Here is a 24,976-nt window from a genome sequence, read left to right as displayed (position 1 = left end):
CCATCGCTGCGCTACACTGCACTATGCTGTGGCTCTTCCAACCAAACATTCCTTTGAGATTACTTCACAGCCCTGAGTCCATGGACCCCTAACAGAATCTCTGCATTCTATACTGGGGTGGTAGGGAGGAGGAAGGCAGATTTAAAAGGAAAGAAATGCTTGTTGAATGCAATCCAAACATAATTTGTGAGCACAATTCAAACAAAACACTGGCAGCTATACATAATTTGATATAACTTTTATGGCAGGAACCCCTCCCTGCAACTTTTATTGGAAATTCAGAGGTGCAAATTGTGGTAGTCATTCACTTTAGTATCGAAATCAACTGACACAGAGGATTTTCCTTGCATCTGCCTTGTATTTTACAATACAACCAGCAGCATCCCACTATAATTTCCAGCATCAAACTGTTCAGGCATCTGTGACTACTATACTATGCAACTCACTGGCATGCACTATCAGAGAACAGCTAATTTTAATGCACCCATTTGACCACAGTTCATATGCTAAACTGGGTGAATTATGTGTATCTGCAAGTGTCTTAACGCTAAAGTTGTGGCTTTCAAATGCCCCCGGGGAATCTTTTCCACACTGGCAAACTGGTTAATGACCTCTGCACATTTTGGTTGGAGGCGATTATTCATAAGGGGAAGGAATAAGAATTTGCATGGGGAATGCAACTATTATTGTAGAGGAAACTGTTCCAATCAAAGAGCAGAGCACTTGGCGGCTTAAGTAAGGGCAAGATTTCAAAGTACAGGCAATATACAGGCTTAGTCTGGAGTTCTGAGATAATGAATACAAACCAGACTCGAACTATTGAAGATTTTGTGCCAAGGCATATGTATCCAATGTTCTCTTTTGCTCTTATTTCAGAATTTAGTTCATATTCAAACAAAAATTTAAAACCTTTGGTGCATAAGTTAAAGCACAGGTGGCTGTCGCCTGTAGAATGCACCCTGCAGGGATACTGGGCAAGTGAGAGGTGCTATGGCCATGGGAACTGCTGAAATGCAGGGCTGTATGAAGATGCCAGGGCACTCAACTTCATCAGAACATAAAAGAGGCCGTGCTGGATCAGGGCAATGGCCCATCTAGTCCAGGCAGCTTGTTCCCATTGTGGCCAACCGGATGTCTATGGGAAGCTTTCTGCTACCCAAAATATTAGGGGGAAGAAGGAGCAGGTGTGTAAACACAAGGACCAGTGCATGGAAAGCTGGAAACCCCATGGGAAATGTTAACATCACACTTGACATGGATGTCAGCAAGCTCTTCAAAGCAAACTGGAGAAATGGGAGACTTGTAAAAATGGGAAGACTGACTTAAAAGGGAAGTAAGTACCGTATTTTTCCACATAAAAGACAATGTTTTATTATTATTAATAAAACATGTATTATTTAAAAAATGTTTAAAATTGGGGGTTGTCTTATAAACGGATAGTGCAGAGGGGGGAGGGTGATTGGTGGCATCTGTGAGCAAGAGATTGTCAGCGGCGATTTGGTCGGGTGATTGGTGGTTGCGGCCAGGCCTGCTGCCGATTCCCCCCCCCCTTCTTTAATTTGGAGTCCCCAAAAAATAGGGGTCATCTTATACTCCGGGGCGTGTTATACACGGAAAAATACGGTAATATTCCGCACTGTTGTGCAGGGTGTAACTAAAATGAATGGTTGCATCTTTCCTCCTAGTAATTGCGTTAATCATTTGCTGGACTAGTAGAGGAAGGGGCACCACACCTCCCCCTTCATTGTATCTTCAGTACAGGAAGGTCTCATTATGCATAAACTCAGACCAATACTCTTTAACAGTTAGGGTTTTGTACAATGACTGCAGCTCAGCCAATGGCTGGGGCAGAATAAAAACCTAGCCATTCTCCGTCTCCAAAGCAGAACAGGATTTAGGCAGTTTGAAAGGTTGGCAAGTCCCTGTACCATAATACATCATGCAAGAGAATCTAAGGACATTTTATGTCACACGAGCGTAAAAAAATGAATTCAGTACTGTGCATACAACTTCAGTTTGATAAAGGTCAGAAAGGTTATCCAATTGCCTCTTTGAATCAATGGATGTTATGCTGCAAAAATGCTTAATGGCTTATTCAGAGAAAAATGAAATTAGTTCAGGTTTCGTATGCGAAAATGCTGTGAGATACACCTTGAGTGTTTGATGAGGGTCACGCTCTTCCAAATTAGGAAATAATTGGGAAATAAGTATTTTGCAACTCAACCACATGATAAAGTCAGGTTCACAATACACCTGGGAAGATAATATGGCAGCCTAATAACATAAAATGCCCTTTAAAAAAAAAAAACTTCTGACATAGCATTTTAGAATAGTATAGTCTCCCGTTTCTGTGCAACATTTTAATAAAATGTTTTCCCTTCCTCTCTAAGAAGGCAATGATTTCTCTAAGAGAGCAATAATTTATTACAGATCAAATACACAAGGCAGCAATTCATAATGAAAAATATGGAGCTTGTTACCAGTGCTGGAGTTCAGATTTATGCTTGCCAGGGACTCATGAAGAGGAACTTAGTTACATCACTTGTTCTCAGCCTCAGTTGCCCACAGAATTATAAAGAGCAATAGGAAAGGGAGCAAGACCTGTCAGTTGGGTTGGCAGAGTATAAGAAGTGTTTTGGTGGGAGAAAGGTTATCCAATGTTATTGCATCTGTTCCATGTCCACTTGCTCAACCCTCGCCTTTCATCACCACCTCCGTCCTATTAGCACAAATATTGCTGAATGTTAAAAACAAAAACAAATTACAAATGTTCACACTTCCAGAGAAGGCAAAAACCCCAGACTGAAATATTTGGTTAATTCTTTATGAGCAGTGTCAAGAAACAGAATCTAGTCCAGAATCATAGTTCACGTAACATCTAAATTCATTGGCTAGGTTTCGAGTATGTTTTGGAATAAACTTGCTCATCTTCACACCAAGATACTTAGCAGCATATTCCTCCATAACAGCACCTGCAGCAGAAAATGAACAGAAGATCATGTCTTAATGGAACAAAAAGAGTAAGAACTTTCTTGTTGGCCCATCCCATTTCAAACAGTGGCCAACCTCAGACTTCTCAGAAGCAGGGCATGAAGGCAAATAGACTTTCTCTCTGGTTGCCACAAGCAGCCAATGTCCAGAGCCAACATTGAGATTTCAGTTTGCTATCATAGCAAAACAATGGCATATTTAAATTATCTTTTTTAACTACTCCTGTTTCCCCCCACTATCCTATATCCCCTTACAACAGCTTTCTGTGAGAGCTGACTTTTTCCCAAATCAAGATGCTGTACAAAGTCATGAGCATTATCCTTTTAAATGAATGCAGACACTATAATTATAGATAATAAGATGTTAGATGTTGCAATGCTTATACCTGTACAAAGCAGAACCTTTCCTTTAGTCAAGTATTTTATGGTTTCTGCAGTTTTTCTGAGACACTCTTCAGACAGGTAGGGTGGATCTGCTATGACAATGTCAAAACTGTGTGCTGTGAGGTTGGCCGGAAGGTTCAATGGATTGTTGTAATCGTAGAAAACATATTCAGCTCCATACACAGAAAATCTTTGGTCATATTCCAATAAACATGTTGAAAAATCTTTGTTGTCCCGTTCTTTCAATTTTTGATAAACACTGGGCGCACTAACACATGCTATTCTGAAAAGATAAAGAAATAAAGAAAAAGGTTCAGATATTTAATCCAGAACTTGTGCTAAACAGTGTGTACATGGCAACCTGAAGTTCGCATTGGCATAGCAATTACTCAGAAAAGAAGGATTTCTTTTTTTCGAGTGGAAATGCTAACTTAGAATCACTGAATTTAAGAAACTTCACAAGCAACTGCAAACAAAATCCTCACACACCAAGTGGACTGTATCTTTCTTATTAAAGAAGAACACCCACAACTATCTGCTCCTTCAGATATGACAAGGTTAAACAATGCATTTTTATTACCCACATATTCCCAATGATATCTCTACTGACTGCATTGTGTATATTCAACCATTACAGTTTTCATGCTCCAAGAAATGCTTCTGTACTGCAAAAACAGTTGATCATACAGAGGTAATGTGCACAATTAGGACTGTGGCATGTCACAGGAACCAGAAAACTGGTCCTCCAAACAGTTCTGGAATGCCATCTTAGTCAAATTCACAATAAATATAAAAGAGGTCTTAGAAATGGACAGGAGTACTTAGCATCATTTTGCAAAGTTCCCCTGGACCTCAGAAGTGAGGCTTGAAATCCTTGCACAAATTAATAGATGGCCTCAAGTCTCAGTCTCAATTCATCTGTAAAATGGAAATGTTGGTTGCTTCGTCACAGGTAGGTGATAAGGAAAGCTTAGCATGTTATATGCAATGTAGAAATTATAAACACCAACATTTCACAGTCCTGTGCTTTAATGATCAAAGTTGTCTCACTATCAAAGCTGTATTACAGTGATGTACTACAGAAAGGTTGACAGATTAACATACTATGAAAAAAAATGGAAAACAGTATTACAATATTTTCAAAAAGACAAAAACACATTGCTAGATTCATAGAACTCACCTGCCACCGCTTCCAGCTGCTCTTGCAGCCTCGTTAGCTAAATGGAGCGCAGTTTCAGCATCATACCAAAACTGGCTCAGTTGCTGGGGGTAATAAAGCACAAATATCAGTAATACACTTCTCTTGTACAATAAATGTCAACAGAATGGGGGGAAACACATCTGACTAAGCAAAATGGGGCTCAGGGTTGTATATAGCCTCCACTACAGATATCCAATAGTTGTGTCCTTTTCTCTTTCCATTTCATTGTCCCCTAAGTAAAAAGGGCACACAGAAGAAAAAGGGAGACACAACATGTCGAATGATCATGGTAGAGATCTGAAAGGTCAGACTGTGGAAGGATCAAGATGATAAGATACAATGGACTCAGTAGACAATGCTGGGGGGGGGGGGCAGAGAAGCATCAGCAGCCACAGGGGTTAAAGATTGGCTGCTGGGTGCAGACAGTGGACATACACACCTGAATCACATTCATGGTAACAATTCATAATTTGTTACAGTATTTAAAATATGTATATGTGTGTGGCCCAGGCTTATGCGACACACCAGGAACTAGCTGCCAAGAGAAGTGGGCAGGGAAACTAGAATGGGAAACAAGCTGGGTGGGGGAGGACCACATGCTTGATGCTTGGAAGACATATGAGAATTTCACATCCCAAACTGGGATCAAGAATACAAGTAAGATTTTCCTGGCTCCACTCTTGGTTCCCTGCACCCTCCAAATATCCAGTTCATACCCATTTCTTTGTCATGAGAAAAAATGGAAAGCACAAGTTAAGTAGAAAAAACTGAGCCAAAGATAACTTTGTTTCTTAGTATTAAATTGGATCTTCGGTTCCGCTTAATTTTTCACTGAAGGAAAAGATAATCTCTCTTCCACTTTCCCAAACTGCAAGTTTCCCATGAGAAGCAAGCTAATGAGTGGAAATAGTGCAATTATACTAATGCAGTCAATGTCTAACAAACAGAGGAACACACGCCACTACAGACAATTTGCTTGCCCAGAGTTTACATTCTCTGAACTGTTTCTCAATACAGCAAGCTGACTTTAAAGCCAAAACCAAGTAAAAAATTTCATCTGAGATGTAACAATAATGGTGGATCTCGATGTCATTTAGCATTCCAACTATTGATAGTCTTGGTGGGTGCCTCTCTTATCATTTCTGTGATCCTGTACCATTCTATAGAAGTGCTACCACAAACTGCATTTTAGTCAAAATGCACCTGCTTACCCAGTTCTCTTCTATTGAGCCAAGAGAATTGTTATCAAATATTTCTGTTGCCTTAATGTCTTCTCTCTGCTGCTGCTCAATATAGAACTCTTGTAGAGCAGATAAGGCTTCAGATGAAAGCTGAGGGACATCATCGTCACTGTCACTCATTTTCTAGACACAAAGGAAAACAAAACCCCTTTGTTAATTAACAAAAATCTTCAAAAGATACAGGAATTAGCTGTAAAATTATATCTCTTTGCCATAAGAGGCAGAGATGAGAACATTTTCTCGTTTCTGGCAACAACAAAAATAGGAATCAAGGCAATATTTCAGAAATATTTTAAATTTCATACATTTTGACTGCCCATACATCACGGAGAGCATCTCTAGGAATCCTTATAGAAAAGGAGTTCTCAAATACTGTGGGTGTTTGCAGCTGATATTATTCCAGATTAATTCCCTTCCTATGTTATTTTCATGTTGAAGTTACATTTTAATTGGTGGGGAGCAAGAGAACTAGAAACACTCTTTAGTTTCACTTTTAAGGTGTCAAGCAAAATTATTATGTTTAAACTGTATATTTTATTATTCTCTTCTGAGCCAATATCAGCACAGCTGTCAACTTCAAAAGAAACATGTTTTCATGTCTACAAACTTCCAGCTGTGTATATTTATGGTATGTTAAACATGGTTCATAATGAAAAGTCTTGTATGGATAAAGATCATATTTGACAAATTGCCTAAAGCAATTTAGTAGTAGTAGTAGTAGTAGTAGTAGTAGTAGTAATTTTATACCCCACCCATCTGGCTGGGTTTCCCCAGCCACTCTGGGCAGCTTACAGTACAGTCATACCTCGGGTTGAAGTAGTTTCGGGTTAAGCATTTTTGGGTCGCACTCCGCGGCGACCCGGAAGTAACTGAGTGTGTTACTTCTGGGTTTCACTGCTCGCGCATGCGCTCAAAATGACATCACACTTATGCGTGGAAGCGGTGAATCGCAACCCGCGCAGACGCGAGTTGTGTCTGCTTCAGGATGTGAACGGGGCTCCGGAACAGATCCTGTTCGCATCCAGAGGTACCACTGTACATATAAAAACATAAGACATTAAAATTTTCCCAATACAGGGCTACCTTCAGATATCTTCTAAAAGTCTGACAGTTGTTTATTTCCTTGACATCTGATGGGAGGGCGTTCCACAGGGCAGGCGCCACTACCAAGAAGGCCCTCTGCCTGGTTCCCTGTAACCTCACTTCTCGTAGTGGGGGAACTGCCAGATGGCCCTTGGAGATGGACCTCAGTGTCTGGGCAGAATGATGGGGGTGGAGACGCTTCTTCAGGTATACTGGGCTGTTGTTTAGGGCTTTAAAGGTCAGCACCAACACTTTGAATTGTGCTCGGAAACATACTGGGAGCCAATGTAGGTATTTCAGGACCGGTATTATATGGTCTCAGCGGCCACTCCCAGCACCAGTCTAGCTGCCGCATTCTGGATTAATTGTCATTTCCAAGTCACCTTGAAATGTAGCCCCACGTAGAGGGCAGTAGTCCAAGCAGGAGATGACTAGAGCATGTACCACTCTGGCAAGACAGTCTGCAGGTAGGTAGGGTCTCAGCCTGCGTACCAGAGGGAGCTGGTAGACAGCTGCCCTGGACAGAGAATTGACCTGCACCTCCATGGACAGCTGTGAGTCCAAAATGACTCCCAGGCTGCGCACCTGGTCCTTCAGGGGCACAGTTACCCCATTCAGGACTAGGGAGTCCCCCATACCTGTCCGCCCCATCCCCCCAAAACAGTACTTTTGTCTTGTCAGGATTCAACTTCAATCTGTTAGCCCCCATCTTCCAACTGCCTCCAGACACTCACACAGGTCATTCCCTGCCTTCACTGGTTCCAATTTAAAAGAGAGAGCTGGGTATCATCCACATACTGATGAACACCCAGCCCAAACCCAATGATTTCTCCCAGCAGCTCCGTATAGATGTTTAAAACATCTCTCAAGTGCATTACAGAAATGCTTCTTTAAAAATTATTGCCTAGTTCACCACCACTCTGGGGCTTATGTGACCAATTTATATCAGAAACATATAACCGGTTGGGACACAATTTCTTCATATAACTTTGTATAGTGGTTGGCGTGTGGGGTGAGGTTTGGAAATAGTCAGACTCAAGCCCCACTTCGTCATAAAGCTCACGATGCATCGGAAGTCACTTTGCCGCTTGACCTACATTGTGTTATTGGTTTTGATTTTTATCTAAGCAGAGATGAGGAGCCTGCGTCCCGCCAGACATTGTTGGATTACAACGCCTACCATCCCCGACTACGGACTGTGCTGAGATTGCCACAGGTTCTCCATCCCCAACTCGAGTAGTTCAAGGAAGCCACCACACTTAAGACCCTATTCGCCCAATTCATATTTGCAGGTGCTGGAGTGAAGGAAAGCCTTCCTTGACTTCTGCTCAGCTGCAAACTCAGCAGGGAACTTTGGGTCCAGCCAAGGGACCAGGGAGAGTTTTACACTATTCCTGAAGCATTTGGGGCTCGCTGCCTCTTCTCAATACCAGCCACTTGTGCAACCTTTTATACGTTCCCTCTTCCTGTCCTTTCAAAACGAAAAAGTAAAAGGGGGCACCCAGGCTAGTGACTTCGAGAGCGCCCCAAACAGCTATGCATGCATCCCTGGAAGGCGGCGTGAGGAAATCTCAGCTAAATAGAACAAGTTTGCCACACTGACTGCCCCCCCAAAAAAAGTTTCTAAAGGAAGTGCGTTGGGAACTGCGGCGTGGAGGGACTCTGCAAACACACGCAGACACACCTGACCTTCACAAGGAAAAAAACACAAAATAAATAAACCCAGAGCGCTATTTGCGGGAACATGCTGCCTCACACGCCACCTTTGCCCCTGTCGCTAACCTTTTCCATGATGCTGCGAGCCCAGCCCAATGCAAACCTCCTCTCCCCACCCGCCCCGTCCCACGGCACGTCCTCTTCGTCCAACCTATTCCCCCCATAGGCACAACACTGAGAGCTGCCGGGCCTCCCCATCTCTTCTTTCGGGACTCCGCTCCTTCCCTCCTGCGCCGGCAGCCATTTCCCCTTCCCCGCCACTCACCACAGCGCGGCCTCTCCGCCCGCGGCCTCCCTTCGTCAGGCTCCGCCCGCCTCCCCTCGCGAGCAGCCGGGAAGCGTCTCTCTTGCGCCCTCTAGCGCAGGGAAAGCGGCTCCTTTGCTCGCCCTGTTTATCCCTCACAGCGAGCCTGATTTTTTTACTATTTTCTTTAATCTTGCCACCTACGTTTATGACACACCTCTATTATTTTATTTTATATTAACGGAGTGCGTGTGTGTGTGTATGTGGAACGGGCCAGTTAATAAACACGCAAAGCTTACCTATAAACCAGTTAAGGAAAACCGACTTGGAAGCATGAGAATTAGAATAAAGAGGGGAGAGAGGCGTTTAAATAATAAGGGGAGGGAGCTATTTGAAGGGAATAAGCAGAACTCGGGGGGAAAGAGAAATGGGAAACGAAGGGAAGGGTTTTTATTAGAGAGAACAACATTCATTAGTTCTGTATTATAATTAAGTTCAGCTACATGACCCTGCCAGTTATTGCAAAAGACCTGAGGGGGCTTTAGTCACTCGGACTACCAGATTTATTTAGGATTTGCAGCCTACCGGGAAGTAAGACCCATTGAGTTGAACAGGGCTTGCTCCCAAGTTTAGGAATTGAGTCTTCGTTCTGAGTAAGCTTTTTCTCTGTCTCCAGTTTGTACATTGGTGTAACAAATCAGTTACTGTTAAGTAGTGCTGTTCTAAATGGTCACTGAATATATAAAATTGGTTAGCCTGATGGTCATGGCTATTGCCTGGTTCAACAACACTTCCATACATTGGTTAGCCTGATGGTCATGGCTATTGCCTGGTTCAACAACACTTCCCTAAGTCCTCGGCGCCACTTAATATTAAATCCAGGGTTGCTGTCCCTCTGGTTGATTCAGTGGCCAACTGTTCTAGGGCAGTGTCATGCAGGGTACTGTATCTAGAAACATTACTTCTTTTGCCATAACAATTCCTCCCACTAATATCAACTCCATGTTGCACAGGGCTCAAGAGGTCATATGACCATCATTTTGTTGTTTCCTGACAGCTCCCATGGAACAAGAATTAAATTAACTAGATCTTCAATGGGCCATCAAAATCTTACCTCGGGTTAAGAACTTAATTCGTTCTGGAGGTCCGATCTTAACCTGAAGCACCACTTTAGCTAATGGGGCCTCCTGCTGCAGCCACACCACTGCTGTGCGATTTCTGTTCTCATCCTGAAGCAAAGTTCTTAACCAAAGGTACTATTTCTGGGTTAGCGGACTCTGTAACCTGTAGCATCTGTAACCCGAGGTACCACTGTAATGTTTTATCTTGTGCCTCCTTTCACCTCAAGGGTTGTACTGACAGGAACTTTGGCATGCTGGATCAAAGCATGTACTGCATTGCAATGCTATGAGGTGTTCGCTATTGCTGTGTCTGGGAGCATTATTGCTCACTCCACCAGGCGTGCTGCTACCTTGGCTGCACCCAGTATTAAAGCTCCTGGCTGATATATGTAGGATAGCCACCTGGTCCTGTTTCTTCCTTTATCAGGTACTATGGATCAGATACATTTTCCTTGGTCAAAGCTTTGTTCAGCAGGAGGGTGTTCCAGAAGAAAGTCTCAGTGTAGGGGAGGACCCCTGGACAGTTAAGTCCAGCCAAAGGTGGCTCTGGGGTGCAGCACTCATCTTGCTTTCAGGCCAAGGGAGCCGGCGTTTGTCCCCAGGCAGCTTTCCAGGGTCATGTGTCCAGCATGACTAAACCACTTCTGGCACAACAGAACAGTGACAGAAGCCAGTGTGCATGGAAACGCCATTTACCTTACGTCTGACTATAGATGGTTGCTCAGGCAAGTTCCTGACCCATATGGGGAGAGCTGTTGAATATCCCATCTTAGGATCCTTTCTGCAACTGCAGAAAAATTAAATATTGGTTCTTATTTGAGCCAGGAGATTGAAAGAATCTTCCCCACTCACTGTTTCTCCCTTTCTTTCTCACTGCAGGGTGGAAGGTGGGACAGTGTAATCCTGATTGTAGTAGTATGTTTCCTTGGTTTGGGTGAGAGCTGTTCTCCTACTGTTCCCACTGCCATGGCCCTTTTTCTTCTTCTAATGTTAATTGGAACTAGTTTGTTGTGGCTGTTGAAAGCTGGACATCACTGTTAATACATTGCTTTTTCCATCTTGGTACTGTTATGCCCTGGAATATGGAGAGGGGCTCTCTTCCTTGCAGAGAGAGAGACAGACTCTATGAATTGCATCCCCCTTGTCTACTAGTAGAACAAATGGGAAGAGCAACCCATATGTGTTTATGTCTTTGTATAGCTATAGCTTACCCACTGTATTTGGGGCCAAGACTGGTGAAAACATAATACAAAAATGCCGAATAGATGACGCAATGCATATATAATATGCATGAACATGTTTTCGAGTTTTACTTTTGAGTCCCAGAGTTTTAAAGCAAGCTGGTGCAGACTGTACAGGCGTCTCCACGCCACCTACAAGCAGAAAACCGGCTGGCTGTATTACAAATCCTCTTAGTCCGCTTTGCTATGAGCAAAGGAGATACATAAACCCAATGGCTCTATGTTGTCCAGATTCCAGCCTGTGTTCAAGCCAATATTTCAGCCCAACCCTAATTCCTCGGGTGATACTTTGATGCAGTACAATTTTGTTTGGTCTAGAGACTGCATAGAAATTTTAGTAACTACTTCTCCACCAAACATGCCCCTCACATTTTCAAACCGTAAGAGTGTGGCAACAAAAAATTACACAATGAGCAAGAGACAAGGAAATACTAATATTTAAATATCTTTTCTAAAGTACACCACTGCAATAAAATAGAATTAATGAATTGCTCGAAGCCTACTTTGTCTTCACTCCAAAGGAAAGCAGTGTCCAACCTAGCGATAACAGAACAAAAAATACAGGGAGGGAGCTGCAGCCCAATATAGGAAAAAAGGCAGTAAGGGAACCCCTAGCTACTTTAAATGAATTTAAATATTCAGGGCCTGATGAGTAGCACCTGAGATCTTGTGGATGTAATCTCAGTCTCCATCTATAATTTTTGATAATTCTTGAAGAATAGGTGAGGTCCCTACAGACTGGAGACGTGCAAATGTTGTCCCAATCTTCAAAAAGGGAGGGAAAGACCACCAGCTTGACATCAATCTCAGGAAAGGTCTTGGATCAGATACCGGTAATTAAACAGTCGGTCTATGAGCACTTAGAAAAGGATGCTGTGATTACAAAGACCCAACAGGAGTTTCTCAATAAACAAGTCATCATAGTTACAAGCTTGGTGGATCAAGGGAATGTTGTGGAAATAGAGTATCTTGATTTCAGTAAGGCTTTTGGCAAGCTGGAATGTGTGCAGAGGAGGGCAGCCATCGATCATCAAGGGTCTGGAAACCAAGCCTTATGAGGAACAGTTGATAGAATTGGGTATGTTTAGCCTGGTAAAGAGGAGACTGAGGAGATATTATTGTCATTTTCAAATATCTCAAGGGCTATCATATGCAGGGTGGAGCATATATGCAGGGTTTTCTCCTGCTCTAGAAGCTAGGACTCAGACCAATAGTTTCAAGTTATAAGAAAAGAGATTCCAATGTAACATCAGGAATAACTTTCTGACAGTATGAGCTGTTCGACAATAGAACAGACTCCCTTGGAAGGTTGTGGACTTGCCTTCCTTGGCAGTTTTTAAGCAGAGGTTGGAAGGCTTTCTGTCAAGTATGAGCTAGTTGAGATTCCTGCATGTCAGGAGGTTGGAATGAATGACCCTCAAGGTCCCTTCCAACTCTACAATTCTATGAATCTAGACTCAACTACAGTACATTCTGCTGATCAGTAAGTTTAATACTATACAACTTCTCTCTAGTCTACAGTACCCATGTCCATCCTTTTTATTACAAGGGCACTCAATTTAGGATCCAACAGCATCGGCATAATTCCCCACCCCAGAGCATATGTGGCTTTGCCTCAATAGCTATTCTAATAGGTAATCAATATAAGAACATACAGTGGTACCTCGGGTTAAATACTTAATTCGTTCCGGAGGTCCGTTCTTAACCTGAAACTGTTCTTAACCTGAAGTACCGCTTTAGCTAATGGGGCCTCCTGCTGCCGCCGTAGCCCGATTTCTGTTCTTATCCTGAAGCAAAGTTCTTAACCTGAGGTAATATTTCTGGGTTAGCGGAGTCTGTAACCTGAAGTGTCTGTAACCTGAAGCATATGTAACCCGAGGTACCACTGTACATTTCAAAGTGGGTGGGTGGGTAACCAATGAATAATTTCAGGCATTTCTCCAGCAACAATACCACCTAATCCAGACATTAGAGAGTATTTATTTGTTGAAGAAGCACTTGAAAATCCAGGATTTGGGAGATAACTTCACAAGTTTTGAACAACAGCTGCTGCTCTCTCATGCCAATTTTTACAGCTTTCTGGTTTGTAAGCACCTAGCTTGTTGAATGTACTGGTCATCCATATGAGCAACAGAATTCCCTGAGAAAACTAGTGTCTGGGATTGAGTAAAGAGACTGCTGAATATGAAATACTAGGCAATAAAAACATTCCCATATATTGAATATTATAACTGTTCCAAGAAAAGTTCCAGTGGCTTGTCTTCCACTAAATTAACCCCACTGCTACAGACTATGACAAATACCATTCTGACATATCTGTAAAGCTGGCAGAACAGCTTCCCTTCCCATACCTTTGCAGCAGTCAGGCTGCTACCAGAAAAAGCAGGAAGAAAAATAAGATGTATTTTAGCAAAACCAGTATAATTAAAACAAAAATGAATTCAATAGTAAACCAATATGTACAGTGACAGATTTTCCCAAGGGAAATGGATAACCTATACACACCTACACTATGGTTTGTTCATTCCTCATTCTTATGCTCTGTTCTAAAAGTATGAAAGGAACCAAATACAGAAATCAACATTACGGGGGGACGGGAATGTTTAAATGTGAACAAGGTTTTGTTTTACCAGGTTAAACTAATAATCAGTGTTGATGGTTTTTTCCCCAAGTTACAGTTCTCGTCTCTAAACATGATGCGCCTATTTTAAAGACTGTAGATGGAGATATATATATTTCAGTTAAAATAAGAGACAGGTACCTATTGTAACTTGCTTTCCTGAGGCAATTTGGTTTTGTTTGTTTTTAATACATATGCATTTATCAAAATATTTGCAAGACAATTCATTTCAACGGCTGTAAAGTCACAAAAGTGCATAAAAGCCTGAAGGCAGTCCGAGAGAACTTCAGCAGAACAGTCTTTCCATTAGGATGGTAGAAGAGTACATATAAGCATTCACTGCAGTTAAGTGTTGATCTTGTGAGAAGAGATCTTCCTAAGATTCTCTGGTCAATACAGCAATAGTTCAAAAGTAGCAAAATGCTGTTTTAAAAGCGATGGAGCAGATCAAGAAAAATGAATCATAGACACAACAGTTAAGAGCAGGTGTGACGAACATTGGATATTGGTTCCCCCGCCCCAGCTATTTTGCAGTGTTGACACTGACTAAGTTTACCGAAAGAATAAACCAGACAAAAATATTTGTACTGTAGTCTTGCTTGCAGCAACCACCTCCTGCTTCAGAACAGATAGAAGACACGTAAGCCTGTTATATAATCCCACTTTTTGGTAAAAGGCAATACAATGATTTTTAGAGTTGAAGACAGAAGCTCAGATAGTCAAACATTCATGTAGAAGCAAGCATTATTAGGTGTAATAAAGAAAAAGTTGCAATCTATACTTCCAAGACTTCTGCAATAAAACATTTTACTAGTCAGCCAGCAAAGAATACCAAACCCAAATACTGTACTGAACGATGCACATTGAAGCACCAAGATTGTGGTGCTACATTTATGGGTGTGTTTCTTTACAAAAAAACACACAACCCACTGTCAATTAAATGAAAGGTTTGATGTTTCAGTATCCAGCCAGGATTAAAAGAATGTTTCTCCTTTCCCTTCCACTCAAATGCTGTTCTAGAGAGAATTCATTTGCTGAACAAGGCAGGTTGGTAAAAATCCTACAGCAACAGTTCTTCATTAATGAGAACAATCATAGCATGAAGCTGAAAAATAGAGTGTGAGCAGGAGAAAGGGCAGTGATGGGTAAATTTAAGGGTTTCCAAGTTGATGATGCTCATCTGTGAAAAGAAACAATTATTTCTGAAACAGACTAGCATTATTCAGTCAACGGCAAGCCTCAATAATTTGAAGAAAAACTGTTAGTTGCCCAAGATTAACATGTTTTTCCAGCTCCTAAAATTGGCGTCGTAAGAGACGAGAAAACAAAAGAGCATCTGAGGTGTTGGGAAGGCAATCGTGATTTTGCACCCTTGTTGCCTCTTCCCAATACTGAATGCTCATTTCACTGCATTACCAAGAGCAAATGGCCCAGATTCTACTCAGATTTTGGTGGCACACAGAGGTAGAAAGCTGAATAACTCCCAAACTGGGTTGAAAATGTGCTACTATAAACTTATCTTGAGTAGAAACAATTGGAAAACAGTATTTCAGAATTCAGAGCAAAGGGAGATTGTAGTGGAAAAAGCAAGAACATGAACACCACAAAAATAAAGTTTCCTAAGGAACCCTTTGCCACCAGTATTCTGGCTTCTTAGGTGACTATAACCTATGGCTTTTTAATGTCAGCTTCATCTTTATCATGGGATATTCAATTTACTCTGATATGCAGTGGGATTCAGGAACTCATGCAATTTCAGCACTGTCATTCCATTTTTTGTTTAATTGAGACCAGGCTGAGAACTGAAAAGCTTTCATGTTCTACTTCAGTCTTATGGTGAATTATGTTTAAATGTACAAAATTTACAATGCAACACTCCACATATCTACTCACAAATAAGTCCCATTGAATTCAATGGAGCTCGCTCCTGGGGTGTGTAGGATTGCAACCTTCATGACCTACATCTTACAGGACCTTTAGCATTATGGCATTAAATTGTGTTCTGCATCATGAAAAGGGAAAAAAAAAGATTTTGCATATTTGCCAAATTTTGCATAGCATGGAAGTCCAAAAAGAACATGTTCTACTTAGAGGACTTCTCTAAATAGTGAAGAATCTCAAGTTACAGAGATGACTCCACAAACATCAGCTGGCCAACTCAACAAAATGCATACCCTTCCAGTCAGCTCAGTCAGGAAAAGCAAGTTTCTCTGAGTTACTAATGATTTCAGATGGTTTTTGTTTGCCTGTGAGGCGCTTTTGCACACATAAGCAATTTCTGGCGTAGAAGTAGTTCACATAACCCAACCTATTTCCAAATTAAATATCATCCTTGATTTTGCCCTATTGCAAGACTGGAGAAACCTACCATACCTACTACACCCAATTTTAGAATTATTATACAAATGTGGACTATTAGTGAACGGTTTATATGTTTTTGTGATCACAGGGCTTTCTTTCAGTTTACGTTGTAGTCAATTAACTGTCAAATAGTAGATGTTATAGTTAGCATATAATGCTAGATTCTAAGCACTTCACAATAATATACAATTGTTTAATTGCTTGACAAGCATTATACCCAGTATTTGTGAATACGGGAAGAATAACTTTCACTTCGCTAAAGGTCATGGAGGACAGAACTGCTATTAGAATTTAGGATTCTTTTTCACTGAAATGTAAACTCACTTACCGCCCCGCCCCCCTATATTTCATTTCAACAATAATTTGTGATAATACATTTTGCTAGGAGGTATGCCTTTAAAACTTATGAACTTAGATTACAATTGTTTTCAGATTTTTAGCTCTGTTGCAAGTTGAGACCATTAAATATCTATCCACACTTTGAATATATTTGTTTTATGTACAAAAAACCTCTTCAAGAACCAGACGGAAAAGCAAATTAGAATTCCTGTTCAGTTCTTTTGGCTGTAAATATGCCAACACTTCTATTGACTCCCATGTTGAGTTCAAAGTTAACTTCCCCGTGCTCAATTCTCTAGTTTGCTCTAGATGTATTAAACTGTGTCAGTCAGATTCATATGCTTTGAACAATCTAGCAATTAGCAGGGTGGAATTTTAAAAAGCTATCCCCAAGAGTAATAAATGTTTTGGAAAGGCGGACTTTAACCTTGGGGGAAGCAGGATCGGCGAGCTTATCATGAGAACAGACATCCCATGGAAGCGTCCAAACACCACATTCAATATTTTTATATGTTAGAATTATACAACTGTGGCTTGCATAACAGATTCTTGCATAAATCAATTTTTTAAAGCATTTTCTATAATTTCTCACTGTGTGCCAAAACAAAGTGCTCTTATGTTAATGAACCAAATTCTTTTTAAAAAAGTTACATGGCTTAAATTAACAGCCAACTGAAATGCATTATTATTTTTTTATTGACTTCCATGAGCTTTGTTTGTGCCCCCACTAATAGAAGTACATATTATCTCATTATAGATTGCTTTCTTTTAAAGACATGGACATAGTCAAGTAATAAAAGAGCTCTCCAGTGTGGTGAAGGTGCATAGGCACCAAGTCAGGTTTCCAGAGCTACTATAAATCTCTGAAATTGGTAAAATGCTAACATTCAGAAGCTGGAGATACATATTGTGACATCTGGAAACATGTCGGATGGGGAAAGACAAGATTGAATGTCATTTATACTTTTAAAAAATACAAAAAACAGAAAAGATAGTCAGCCTTCTTAGATATTACTAACAGTTACAAAAATTTCAGGTAAAAATGTACTGGACAGTGTCCCTTTAATATAACATACATTTAAAATGAGGAAGAAAAGTTTAAGATTACAAATAATCCATGACAACTCTTAATTTTAGAACCAGTCTGCCAAGCATTGTTGTTCACAAGTTCCATTCATTTTGCACTGGCATCTACAGAAGCCTGTAGCACATGCCCTGGAAAAAAATGGAGGCTGCAAAGCAGCAGTGTTTGGTAGATCTTTCCCCAAGCCAGCCGGAAAGGTAGAATTCTTGGGCAAGTTTCTTACACTTTAAAAGGAATCTTGCAGACCCGCTTATTCTCAAAGCTTCTAGAGATAACCTCTTTATCTCATATTTCCAGAAATTAGAGGTTCACATGGCACCAATTTTAATCACTAGTTATATAAACTAGAGCAGTTATACACAATAACTGAAAAATGCAATTGAGTTACACCCCAATTTGCTATGTAGTTGCCATCTGTGAAACCTAGGCTAGACATTTGCCTATTTTGCTAACCGTTAACGGCCTTCAACACAACCAGTCATGTTTTGAAAACTGTTGTTTTAGAAACTCCCGAATTATCAAATCATTTAAAAGGACACACTCAGAATCTGTCATAATTAGAGTGAGAATGGCTTTGGTGGAGCCACAGGAACTAAATTTTCAAACAAACAGGCACCAAAGAAATTTCCTCATTCTACAAAACAACACTAACATTAGATTAGAAAAATAGGTGAAACAATATTAACCAAGAAGGAAGAGACTTGGGCTCAGTTCAGATGTCACAGCCAAACCATGGTCCTCAAACGAGTGGTTTTTAGTCTGGATAAAAATTATGGCTAGTAGAAACCAACATTTGCACCATTCAGCCATCACTGCAAAATACGGCACATTGGAACATGGGGGGAATGCATGAGCCTGCGAGGGGAGAAGGGAATGCATGAGCCCATGGTGTCTTCTTGAAGGCAAAGCCATGGTTTGGTGGTGGTATCTCAATTGAGCCCTACTCAGTAAGTATTTCAGAACTTATCTTATTCAAGGAAACAACTTGCTCCTGCCTGTCTTCATTCTATGAAAAGGTTTTGCAGAAACAGTGACAAATCCCTCTCTTGATTTCTGAGTTCATGGCTTACCAAGAAGGAATTAAAGAAGTTATGTTTTGGACCCTTACAAAATCCCACAACGTGTGTGTGCGTGTATACACTCACGCATCAGGTAGTGTGATTAAATTTTGAGATGAACAGCTCAAGGGTGGCAAAGAATTGAAAACATGATGCTTATACAGAGGCAAGTGTTTTATACATCCCCATATAAAATGTAAAAAAAATTACTACTTGGAAATATCCGGGGGGGGGGGGGGAATCTTGCAGAGGATGAAGCACAAGGCCTTGGAGACAAATTATCCCCTTCCTTCATCAAAACAGTTTGTTTTAACCAGCAGCATATGCATTAGCATTGGTTTAGTTTGGCTTGCAACTATTCAAAAATTCCCTGCTTCCATATTTTTAAGTTCCTGCCACTTCGTTCCCATGGCAACCTCCTATTTGGTGGGTGCAGGATGAAACCATAAAGATAATCTTACATATTATTTTTTTTTAAAGTGCCAACACATTAAATGAGTGGGATCAGAGCAGCAGAAGACAAGCACCGCGCAATCTGACACCGGTGGCAAGACATCAGACCACAGTTCGGCATTCTGAATCTTGAAGATCAAACGTTCACGGCTTATGGCTAGACAAGTCTGACACTCGCGGAGTCTAGCCAACGAATCTAATGCCCCAACATAAAAAACAGTTTGTAGAAATTAATAATTTACACCATTTGAAACATTATTGCTTCAACAAATTCAGTCTAGTTCAGTCTAAAAATACACTGCAGTTGTGTACAACCTGGGCATGAATCAATAGATATCGAAAGTAAAATTACACATGAACTTCTCTCTTTACACTCACACGGACATAATACTCTCGAACACAGGAGGAGGGCTGCAAACAGGTACAATGGCAGCTTAATGCCAACATTCTAAAACAGTTCTGAAGACCCAAACTTGCCTTAGATTTCTCACCTAACTTACATCAGCTATTTTTATTTTTATTATTATTATTTCTTTTAAATTAAGGCAATGAGATGGCTACGGTTCCTAAAGTTCATTTCAGGGGAAACAAAAATATACACCTTTCTTCTTTCTGAACTTTAGGGCAGCAGCATATAATGTAGAAACTTGTATTACACAAACATGCAACGCCAGGTTGATGTAAAAAAACAAAAACAAAACCCCTCCCAAAAAACAAGAATCCCCCCCCCCCAAAACCCTAAATCCACATTAAAAAATATCATTTGGTGTTTTCTCTTCTTCTTCTTCTTTTTCTTCTTCTTCTCCTCTTAATTACACACACAGTTTTCAGAGGGGGGGGAAATAAAGCTTAAAATTGTTTTACAGTTCTGTATGTGTCTAAATCACACACTAAAAGGGTTTATAGTAACAGCAACAAAATTAGGAATCTGAATCGTCACTATTTGAGGCCATTTGGGACAAGGCACTGGTTATTTTGACTGTGCCCACATCTGTATACACTTGTGGAATTCTTTTCTCTCCCTCTTTCTCTCTCTCTTTTTTGAAGATTTCAGTTTTTCTGTTTATTCTGTACAACATAAAAAGGTATGACAGACTGTGGCTAACAGACATTAGCAGAAGCTGATTTTAGAGTTGACACCTCCTATTCCACTGCACTATATAAAAACTTCCAGGCTCTCTAAAATCTTGGATGGCTGCAAAAAACCCAGAAACAGGCGTTAAAATTAAGTCAGCTTTCAGCATTTTTCAGTGCATTTTGCAGAAAGGGTCAAGGTTAGGCATACAGTTCTGGTGTTTATTTTACACAGAGGAGACCACCGACATTTGACATAAAGTCTTCTAAACTTTTGAGGAAGGCCATCTTCTGCTTACGGTCCAAAGTTGGTGGAGTGCTGCTTGCGGTAAGCTTGTTGAAGGCATCTGCTAATCGCTGGTAAATTATAGGATCTTGTTGACTTGTTAATAATGTTTCAACTAATTCAGAATATTCTGCCTGTGAAGAAGAGAGTCTTTGTTACACGATAGAACACTGTAATTGATGTCCTTTTCATTTCATTATATATCATTTCCCAGTAAGCTTTAACCTTACAAGACCACCACATATGATAAAAATAACCTTCTTTAAAGGATGTTTAAAATAACCTTTGTAAAAAACTCCATCATCTTTTCTTTTGGGAATTATAGGGACAGAACTACCTACAATGTACAGAAACTTATCCATGTATGCTACTACAGCAGCTAGAATGTTACTCGCCCAAAAATTGAAAGAAGCAGAAGTCCCAGCAAAGGAAGAATGGATACAAAAAGTTATGGAATACGCAGAAATGGCAAAACTTACTGGAAAAATAAGAAATCAAGATAATAAACTTTTCATAAAGTAATGGAAATGGTTTCTTGAATATTTACAGGTAAATTGTAAACAGATAAGACATTGGCAGGATTATTGTAATAACCCGCAGTTTTATACGCGTATACATTTAAAGAAGATGAATAAATGAGCAAATTAAGTTAATTTGGATATGCAGAGGATACTAAAAATTAATTTAAGGAACCGCAGAAAGAGGAGGAAGGAAGTCAAGTTTTGAAATGTTAAAATGATTGTAAAATTGGTGAAATGTATAAACTTGAAAAGTACAAATAAAATTTGAAAAACTGGGGGGGGGGGTGCGCGACATTGTAATTGATGAAGTATCAGCACTTATATTGCGTAAATCCAAAGATTTCATATAGATCCTAGTAGTATTAGTAAAAGCCATTCGAGGTAGCTCAGTATTTAATTATTGCAGATCTGGAAGTGTGTGTGTGTGTGTGTGTGTGTGTGTGTGTGTGTGTGTGAAGGCTTAGGAAGAGGGTCATTTCTCAGTCCACCAGGTGAATTTAAGGCTGAGGGTAATGGGTGCAAGAGGGAGATTCAACATCCCAGACACCTCTTAATTCTTCATGCATGCACAGGCCTCTTAAGATTCCTACCCATTATTAGAATTATTCTGCATGGAAATAGGTGCTGAACATTAGTGGTGAGAATAAATGCAGGATCCAAAGTTACTTGTTGTTAACTTCCTAGAGGCAGTTTATTCTCGACTCTGACGTAAGCTGCTTGACATTTTGAAAACTATCACAGCTGTGATCATTGGAAGTGAAGAGAATAATAGAAACGCAGAAGCTCATACCTGATGCAAACATACTAACGTGTAAAACGCTTCACCCGCTGCAGCTGTCATTTCTGTATTGTGCTTTTGCAGTACCAGCATATCAAAAACCATCTAAATTGTAATAAAATGAAGTGACTTAATAACCTTGAAATCAGTTTTGCATACATGTTGACTGCTGAAAATCAGAACCTGTACTATAGAAGCCATGAGACGTCATAGCTATTCAAGACAGCCACAATAAACAAACTTTAAAATTGCACACAGATCTGTGAGGTGGAGAGAGGGAGTAGTTGAAATCGGCTCCTGTGAATGATTCAATGCATATTCACTGACTACTCCTTTATTTATTTTCATTCTTCCCTTCATATAACTAGAGAGTTTTACAATAAAACTGGCTCCTTGAATACATATGACCGCTTTTTTGGTTGCAAACATTCTACATTAAATATCAGAAGAAGGAATATTACATAGTGTGTATCCTAGCTAGCAGGACCAGTGGTCAGGGATGATGGGAGCTGCAGTCCAATGGCAGCTGGAGACCCAACTTTGAGAAACAATGCTTTAGCAGAAGTGTTGTGCAAGGCAACTCCCAATCCAGTTTTTGCACCTTAAAACTTTTGCATTCTTGTATTCTCCTTATTTGTCATTTCTTCTACTGGAGTACAACCTTTGAGACATGTGCCAGTCGGGCAATAGTTTGAGGAACAGCACTAACACACTTTCTCCTTCCACTCATGTCTCTTTGGATTCAAGTTTCAGTTCACTTCTGATTCAGAACATGGATACTGACTTTGCTTTCTAGGGAAATAAAATGAATAGGTCCACGCCTGCAACTCACAAGACAGTTAAGAAACGGAACACCCCTCTTACCTTAAGAAAGTGCCTTGTTGCTAAAAAGAGGGATGAATCGGTCTCCTGTGCTTTTGCACACTGTTCTGCTAATGGGGTCAGAGCTTCCAAGCAGAGCTGGCAAACGTCCGAACTCATTCTGATTAATCAAAGTCAAGGAATCAAAAAACATTTGCTACTGAAAACAGGAACGTGGCATCAGGAAAATATTAGCAATTAGACCTTGTAACTTGCCAACTAGCTTTAAAGAACACAAGACCATCATAGAGAAATTTGTTTAAAAATTGTCACCATTCTCCTACAGCACAAGTCCAGACTTACAGTGGACCAACTGAAATCAATGGGACAAGTTATCACAACTAACTTAAGTCAACTTGATTGCCATAGGTCCACTCTAAGAATGATTATATATTGGTTCAACCCTACAAAATGTTTCCATAAAAGGTTTCTTAATCATTTTTTCTCATGGTTCAACTCAAATGCAATTAAAGAAAGGGAAGAGAGAGTTTAGCGCTCAAACATGTTACATGTAAGGGGGTCAGTAGAGAGACACACTGGCTAAAGGCAAAGGGAGGCACACAAAGTTCACCAAAAAGGATACGACGTCATCCCTAATTCTAGGGAATACATAAGGCTTTTAAACAAGTCTTCTGGAAGCTGTGGAATTTTCTCAGGGAATATTTCACAAATAAAAGTAATTAGTTTGTAGTACTGATTACACAGCGACGGAAACTATAGGAAGGAATAGAGAAATCTTGGTTAATTAGGCTTCTTAAAATACAAACCTCTATTCTAGCACCAGATTATAAATAAACACCAGGTTAGTAAAAAACAAAATACTATAAAATACAATATAGATGTCTTCAGTTTATATATAATCCAGATCCTGCAGGCTAGTTCCAAATTGTTAATTCAAAACACACAGGTTACGCGAAGAAAAATAATTTTAAAATTTATGGTTTAAGAATAAAAATTGCTGCAGGTAGAAGTCAATTTGATGTAAAAATATTCATTTGCATTTACAGTGCTACCTTGGAAGCCAAATGCCTTGGCTCCCAAACAAACCGGCTCCCGAATGATCGAAACCCGGAAATGAGTGTTCCAGTTTTCAAATGATTTTCAGAAGCCGAACATCCTGCGCGGCTTCCAATTGGCTGCAGGACGCTCCTGCAGCCAATCAGAAGCTGCGCTTTGGTTTTCAGACGGTTCCGGGAGTCGAACGGACTCCTGGAATGCACTTTGTTCGAGAACCAAGGTATGTCGGTATATCCAACATTTCCTCCAATGATTTCAAGGTGGTGTACACAGCCCCCCCCCCCATTTTAATTTAAAGGCATTTCTGAAAAATTACAACTGGCTTCACCAAGCCACTCCACTGAAACTCTGTGTGGACAGAACTACCACTGGTGGGCTTCCCAGCAACTTCAGTCTGTAGTAGGCCCCAAATGGGGTGTTCTGATAGGGTGGTAAGAGGCTGAGGCAGCTGAAAATTGAGCCTGCCCCATTGGCATTGGTCCAGATCAAAGCCTGATTGCTGTGCCAGTTCCAGGCTGCCAAGAAAAAATTGATTGTTCTGCAAGCCTCAGGCTAACACACACATGTACATATGCTGTACAAAGCTCAGAAAAAGGAGAAGGCTTCCAGGAATGGGTTCGCATTCCCACCCAGGAACACAAGAGCAGGCAGCAGTGGAAAATGTACTGGTGTATTTAATTGCTTGGTGTATCTAGACTTGCGGGCTAAGAGTTTTCAGTTGCCTTGTAAACCCCCACCCTCTCTGCAATGTTGCATTCAATGGTACTTACTTTTAGCAAGTCTTGGGACATTAAAGGCAGAATTAGATTCACCCCATATAAGACAACGTCGGCCGCTGACACAGATCTACTTGTTGCCTGCCCAGGCTCATGTCCCCTAAATACTTCATCTAAAAGGAGAGGGGGATACAACAGCACATCTGAAATATGCCTCATTAAGACAAATACACATTCCCTTCCTGACAAGTCTGATATATAATGAGCACACACTCTGCTTAAAAATTATTATGCAGAAGCAACTGGAGTTCAGAACAGGCATTCTTGTAAGTCCATCTTGAACTTGATTCTGGCCACTGTAGCTGGTCTTAATTTTCTTTTCAGAGGCACTAAGAAGCAGAATGTTGCACACATACCAGTTCTGCATGTTCTGTGTCCACGACTTGGTACAGATGTATTTTTAAAGACTCACTATACGCAATGATGCAAAGAATAAATTGTGTAAAGTTACAGATGGTGGATCAGATTCTTCTTTGGACTCCACAATGGACAAAAGGAATCTGAAACCCAACTAGGAAAGGAAGGAA

The 24,976-nt window shown here is 40.5% G+C and overlaps 2 protein-coding genes across 5 annotated transcripts in view; both read right to left on the bottom strand.

Annotated features, from left to right (window-relative positions):
* Nucleotides 1-226: 226 nt before the first annotated feature.
* Nucleotides 227-8,939, bottom strand: EEF1AKMT1 (EEF1A lysine methyltransferase 1). Of its 4 annotated transcripts, none has more exons than XM_083737381.1 (5): nt 8,881-8,939; nt 5,787-5,939; nt 4,555-4,637; nt 3,377-3,657; nt 227-2,972 (listed from the first exon to the last, which is right to left on the bottom strand). In XM_083737381.1, the coding sequence occupies exons 2-5, from the start codon at nt 5,934-5,936 to the stop codon at nt 2,836-2,838; spliced, it is 651 nt and encodes a 216-aa protein (XP_083593507.1). In that variant the 5' UTR covers nt 5,937-5,939; nt 8,881-8,939; the 3' UTR covers nt 227-2,835. The 4 variants fall into 4 exon arrangements, with proteins under 4 accessions (XP_083593507.1, XP_083593509.1, XP_083593508.1 ...); XM_083737383.1 differs by having other exon boundaries at nt 6,900-8,909; XM_083737382.1 differs by having other exon boundaries at nt 8,767-8,898.
* Nucleotides 8,940-14,014: 5,075 nt separating this feature from the next.
* The window catches only part of XPO4 (exportin 4), a 66,108-nt gene continuing 55,146 nt past the window's right edge, over nt 14,015-24,976 (bottom strand). Inside the window, exons 19-23 of the mRNA XM_083736168.1 lie at nt 24,444-24,562; nt 23,240-23,370; nt 22,660-22,777; nt 21,808-21,900; nt 14,015-20,630 (exon numbers count right to left, since the gene is read on the bottom strand). Coding sequence (XP_083592294.1) covers nt 20,433-20,630; nt 21,808-21,900; nt 22,660-22,777; nt 23,240-23,370; nt 24,444-24,562 — 659 coding nt within the window. The 3' untranslated portion in view covers nt 14,015-20,432. The remainder of the gene's footprint in view (nt 20,631-21,807; nt 21,901-22,659; nt 22,778-23,239; nt 23,371-24,443; nt 24,563-24,976) is intronic.

This window comes from Podarcis gaigeae (genome assembly GCF_964106915.1).
Source record: "Podarcis gaigeae genome assembly, chromosome: 4".
Lineage (NCBI taxonomy): Eukaryota > Metazoa > Chordata > Lepidosauria > Squamata > Lacertidae > Podarcis > Podarcis gaigeae.
The sequence above is the reverse complement of the archived record's forward strand: the minus strand, read 5'-3'. Positions and strand labels throughout refer to the sequence as shown.

What these genes read in the sequence shown, in the direction of transcription:
- EEF1AKMT1 (XM_083737380.1), bottom strand. Translation starts at nt 8,813, where the DNA reads ATGGGGAGGCCCGGCAGCTCTCAGTGTTGTGCCTATGGGGGGAATAGG. An exon ending in CTCGCAGCATCATGGAAAAG is followed by an intron (nt 5,940 to 8,681) that starts GTTAGCGACAGG and finishes CTTTGTGTCTAG; the next exon opens with AAAATGAGTGACAGTGACGA. An exon ending in GCTCAATAGAAGAGAACTGG is followed by an intron (nt 4,638 to 5,786) that starts GTAAGCAGGTGC and finishes TATTACCCCCAG; the next exon opens with CAACTGAGCCAGTTTTGGTA.